Source organism: Scyliorhinus torazame, chromosome 1 (genome assembly GCF_047496885.1).
Source record: "Scyliorhinus torazame isolate Kashiwa2021f chromosome 1, sScyTor2.1, whole genome shotgun sequence".
NCBI lineage: Eukaryota > Metazoa > Chordata > Chondrichthyes > Carcharhiniformes > Scyliorhinidae > Scyliorhinus > Scyliorhinus torazame.
In genome coordinates, this window is record NC_092707.1 from 86,776,742 (window position 1) to 86,782,741 (window position 6,000).

The following is a 6,000-nucleotide window of genomic DNA, read 5'->3' on the forward strand; positions in this document are numbered from 1 at the left end:
AACCACAACCATCTTCCTTTGCGTTAGTTATGACTTCAACCAGTGGAAAGTTTCCCCCAATTTCCATTGACATAGATTTTGCATGATGCCAGCTGTGATCAAATGCTACCTGCTGTCAAGGGTCGTCATTTCATCTCCCTTTTAAATTCAGTTTTTTTGTTCATGTTCGGACCAAGAAGCTGTAATAAAGCCTGGAACTGAGTAGGCGTGGTAGAACTCAAACCAAGCAGGTTATTACTGGTCATTGTAGTCCAGGACACAGTTAATCACTGAATTTATGATCGCGAGTAGATTGATGAGACAGTAATTGGCCTGCCTTTTGTGAACAGGACTCGCCTGGGCAATTTTCCACATCAGCAGGGAGATGCCAGTATTTTAGTTATACTGGAACAGCTTAGCTGCAAATGCAGCTAATTCTGGAGCACAAGTCTTCTGTACTACTGCTGGGATGCTGTTGGGTTCCATACTATTTGCAATATCCATTGCCTTCAGCTCTTTCTTGATATCATGTGAAGTGAATTGTATTGGCTGAAGACTGGCACCTGATGCTGTGGAGCTCAGGAGGCGGCAGCACCAAGGCGCACAGCACTTTTAGCTGAAGATGGCTGCAAACAGCAAATGCTTCAGCCTCGCCTTTTGCATTGATGTGATGGAATCTCCTATCTTTGAGAGTGGGGTGTCTGTGGAGCCTCCTGCTCCAGCAATTTGTTTTAATGTCCATTCACAACTGAATGCGGTAGGACTGCAGAGCTTTGATCTGATCCGTCAATTGTGGTATCAGTTAGCTGTGTCTCTCGCATGCTGCTTCTGCTGTTTGTCCCTTATGTAGCACTAATGCTGAAACTTCACCAGGTTGGTACCTCATTGTTACGTATACCTGGTACTGCCCTGCCATGCTCTCCTCATTGCGCCGGGGTTGATCCCCTGGCTTGATGGTAATGGTAGAATGAGGGATATGCCAGATCATGAGGTAACAGATTGTGATTGAATATGATTCTGTTGTTGCTAATGGCACACAGCATTCATAGCAGTGTTGAGCTGCAAGATCGGTTCTGAATTTATTCCATTTACACAGTGATAGTAGTATCCTCAGTGTAAAGACAGAACTTCATCGCCACAAGGACTGTGTGGTGGTCACTCCTAGAAAGGCGGTCATGGACATAGGCATTTGCGACAGGTCGATTGATGAGGACGAGGTCAAGCATGTGTTCCCCTCTTATTGGTTCCTTCCTCACCTGCCACAGACCCAGTATAGCAGATATGTCCTTCAGGTCTTGGCCAGTGCAGTCAGGAGTATTGCTACCAAATCACTCTTGATGATGGGCATTGAAGTCCCCTATCCAGTGTATATTCTATGCCTTGCCGTCTCAGGGACTTCTTCTATTGGTGTTCAACATGTAGGACATGCAGGAGTACTGATTAATCAGCTGAAAGAAGGCAGGTTTCCTTCTCCAGCAATCATTGCTTCCTATTTCTCCAGTAACTACCTGCTTAAACCACCCAGTTCCTCTACTATACTCAATGCTGAAATGACACTAAACAAAGTCCTAAATGACATCCTCTGTCACTGTGATCAGTGCTTATCCCTTTCTGTCCACCACAATCTATGGTTATTCACACCATTTGCTTTAATGTCTCTCAGACATCATCCAGCATTGTTGCACTACAATTGCACTGTCTACATTTCTACCTATTTAAACTGAGTTGGAGTATCTTAGTTGGGCGGCACAGTGGTTAGCACTGCTGCCTCATGGCAGCAAGGACCTGGGTTTGATCCCGGCCCCGGGCCACTGTCTGTGTGGAGTTTGCATTCTCCCCGTGCCTGCGTGGGTCTCATCCCCACAACCCAAAAAGATGTGCAGGGTAGGTGAATTGGCCAAGCCAAATTGCCCCTTAATTGTAAAGAAGAATTGGTTACTCTAAATTAAATTTTTTTTAAAAGTAGAGGGTTCTTTCCAAGGGGTGGTGCAGGTCCGATGGGCCCGAATGGCCTCCTTCTGCACTATAAATTCTATGATTCTATGATCTCTCCCCTCATCTGCACCATCAGTTCTGGAGTTACTCTCAATTTTCACCCCGCCTTTGCCTCTTCATATCTACAGTATCGTCCTCAAATATACCAATGCCTTCATTCTTCGCTTCCTAGATCTCTTGGACGAGTCACAATGTTTTATAGCTCCAACAACACGAAGATGGATGACATCAACTTTGGCCTTCACCACAAACTGCAGTCCCTTGTTACACATATAGGAAAAAGGCAGGGCTAAGGAATCTTTATATTTATTCTCAAATGTACAATAAGTTTTAAAAAGAGAATCCAAATTTGTTATGGATATCCTGGTTGCCGAGATCTTCCTTTTCTCCCCGCCACTCTGAAGGTCAATACCCAGATTGATATGGGGCCTAGTACCTCACCCAGGTTGAACACAAACCACAAATTAGTGGACCTCGAAAGTCTGTGCTGGTCGGGTTATCTGATAGCAATGGAAATCAGTCAAACCAATCCTGCGCTTTTTCAACATCCATGTCGATGTAACTGAATTAACAATCATAGGCACAGCCATGGCTAATTTTTTTTTTCTTTAAAAAGAGTACACAATTTTTTTCTTCTAATTAAGGGGCAATTTAGCATTGCCAATCTGCCTACCCTGCACATCTTTTGGGTTGTGGGGGTGAAACCCACGCAGACATGGGGAGAATGTGCAAACTCCACAGGGACATTGACCCAAGGGCCGGTATCGAACCTGGGTCCTCGGCACTGTGAGGCAGCAGTGCTAACCACTGCACCATCATGCCGCCCACGCCTTGGTTAATTTATCTCCCCATTGCTAAGTCAGGGACACTGGAATCGAATATTGCCACTCTATTGCTAATTTAGCTGACACCAGCTAACTAAAACACAGAATAGGGATTATACAGGAATTCTGATTAGTGGGATTCATGCTATATATATATATTGGTCAATGCACTGACTAACCAAACTACTAGGACCAGGACATCACTAATGTGTTTCATACAGTGTCTATAATTTATTAACAAACATGTATGGCTGAAACAAACTAACCTCATGAGAACGAAATTTCGTGTCATCGAGCTTCCGTATTGCGTAGTCCATGTCCTCCTTACGGAAGAATTCCACCACTCCAGCACCTTCTCCCAGAACATCTGCATAGCAAACATCACCAGCCTCTCGCATGTGATCCTTCAAATCCTGCCAGCTGCCAGAGGAAGGTAGTCCTATGTAGGAAAACATTTTTAAAGCATTAATCCTGAAGGACCAAAATTGGGTGTGCTGTTTGCATACAAACCTGAAATACGAAAAATCCAGATGATTTCAAAAGTGAAGAAATAACTGAACAAGAGAGGACATTCAATCCGTTTTAGTAATCCTCAGCGCATCCAACTCTCTCTTAAAATGACTGCAGCTTCCGTGTCTTGCTGCTTTGTTGTAGCCAAATACTTTATTCAGAAGCATTAGGACTGATTGCTCCTCAAGCAACGGATTCACCACATTAAGTGCCAGTTTGGGAAAGTGCTTACTAACGAATCTTCATCTTCACCCACAGGAAATATATTTGAAATATGTAGGGTAAGTTATTTGGCACAGCATGTTGCATCAAGTGTTCCGTATAGTGTGATTTGCTGTGTGAGGACCTGGATTTTGCATTAAGAATTCCTGGGTTTATGAACAGATCTGAATGATAACAAATCAGTTGCCCTCAGTGTGCCACAATGATCATGTAGTTCACTTCCACCATCCGGTTTTTAACCTTTTGGTTCTTTGAGAATTGCTTTTTCTGGATTGAAGCGTTAAATGTCGTAAAGTCACAAAGGTGGTAACAAGAGAAAGCAAAATAGGTAGCTGATTCTACAAGTGTAAGAGACCCAAATACCCAATGGGTTGAACTCAGATAGGACTGGAAACACGCCACCGAACATCAGAACGAATTACTGATCTTTGTCAGGTAAAATGAAGTAGCATCTTTGAAGAATAAATCCAGAAATTTGTTCTGCCATATCACGTTCCACAATCAGTGTGACAGAAACGTTTGGGCCTCAGATGCATATTCTCGCCATTGGTCCGGGAAATCAATTAGTGGAGTTAGAAGCAATGTTGGAAATCAGAATTAAAACAGCGAATCACAGGTCAGTCAGCATATGAAGTTGAAAAATATTTATTTTGTAGAAGTCAGTCTCAGCTTAAAAATTAACGTGTCTTTTTCTCTTTAAGATGTTGACTGATCCAAGGTATATTTTCCAGGCATTTTTGGTTTTTACTCCAAGCATCGTCAGTTCTTGAAGAATGCTGACATAACAAATCACTAAATTGCTTGTCTCATTACTGCTGTCACAAGTGGGGCCATTACTCTTAGACTAGACAGGAGAAAACTCAGTCTGAGTTCCCATTCTTGATTGGCATCCAGTGCTCCCTACTGTAAAATGCCCATGTGTGGTCATTGGACAAATACTGAATTGGTCTATGATGGCCCCTATCCAAAGTCAAACAGCTTGCTGTCTGGGCTTAAAAATGAGCTGCAGCTAATTACAGGCAAGTAGCCAATGCCTGGAGATTGGGGTGGGGGCGGTGGTAGACGGGTGAAAATTGGCCGTGAGAAACGGAAGAGGGAAATGATAAAAAAAGAAAACTTTTCCAGTAGTTCTAGTTAGCAATTTGTAGCCAGACATTTTAGATCACATTTAAGATGCAAAATTTAAAATAAAAAGCTGTGGCGGCCTGCATAATTTTAAAAGTACCGTGCTGTTGATTTCCAGGGAAAGTGACAATAATGCAATTTATTTCTGTAGAGTAAGGATCAGTACATAAATCCATGTGTGAAGATGTATAAGACTTCATCCTTAAATATATGAAGTTTCTTGATACCAGGAGTGTCCTAAGTTCTTGCTCCAAATTTAGGTCACAGGAATCCTTGCAGTCCACAATAAGGTTTAAATGAATATTCCGGTTAATTTGCTGGAATTAACAGATGCTGACGTTTTCATTTAATATTTATCACCCAATGAGCCAACAGCCCTTTCCGAGCCTCCAAGTTCACAAAATTTAAACAGTATGAAATGTATAAAAGTGAACAGAAAGAAAGTTGTTTGGGCTTTGTGGGGTTCAATTGGCCAGACGTTGCGGGTCATCACACGGGGACCCCAGCTTAAATGGACATTCTAGACTAAATGACTTTCCAACTCTACTCAGGTTTTTAACAAAAACATTGGCTGTCAAATATGAAACGGAAACAAAAACGCACCAGCGACAATGACCCTGAAATCTGATCTGCGGGCAGCTGGTCCTGGTCTTCCTCTAGATCCACCGCCGACTCCGCCAGCTCCTCTGCCTCTCTGGAACTCCACCCGTAAACGATAGACTCCATAATCATAACCATTTCTTCCATAGACTGCGTCTTGTGCATCTCTGCCAATGCAAGGGGGGAGGAAGAAGTTAAGCCACAATTTTCCATCTATTTGGAAATGTCTTCCTATGTGTAACGCAAGGAAAGATCCAGTCAATGTTGCCACCAATAGGACGTTTATAATTGATCTATTTATTTCAGATGCTTCATAGGATGCCCAGCTGAGAAGTATATGGATGGTCCTGTTGGCTGAACAGTGTCACGGGCTGAAAAGATATACCAGCAAATGAACAAAAAAGGAAACCTGGAGCTGGACCAAGAAAGAATATACACATTTAACAATTAAAAACAGGTCATCTTCAAGATTGGAGAGGGTCCTTATTAGGCCAATAATTTATTAAGCTGCAAAAGTACTCACACAGATAAGCTTCCTACAGTAATGGAATTATATTATTTGTCTTCTGTTTTCAAAGCTTCCGACGTCCTGTGTCTACAGTATAGAGGCTATAAATGCACAATCCAATAAGGTGACAGGGAAACTGTTTCATAGCCGACCAAATGGATAGCTGAAGCCAAGTTACAGTAGTAATTTCTTAGTGTTAACAATGCCAGATCTAAGCTTGAAAAATACACAAGCTTT

The 6,000-nt window shown here is 42.4% G+C and overlaps 1 protein-coding gene across 1 annotated transcript in view; it reads right to left on the reverse strand.

The window, feature by feature from the left end:
• The window catches only part of LOC140414790 (serine/arginine-rich splicing factor 6-like), a gene marked incomplete at its 5' end in the record, with an annotated part of 34,618 nt that extends 29,002 nt beyond the window's left edge, over nt 1-5,616 (reverse strand). Inside the window, 2 exons of the mRNA XM_072501009.1 lie at nt 3,065-3,237; nt 5,259-5,616. Of these exons, the coding sequence (XP_072357110.1) occupies nt 3,065-3,237; nt 5,259-5,616 (531 nt within the window). The remainder of the gene's footprint in view (nt 1-3,064; nt 3,238-5,258) is intronic.
• Nucleotides 5,617-6,000: the final 384 nt, after the last annotated feature.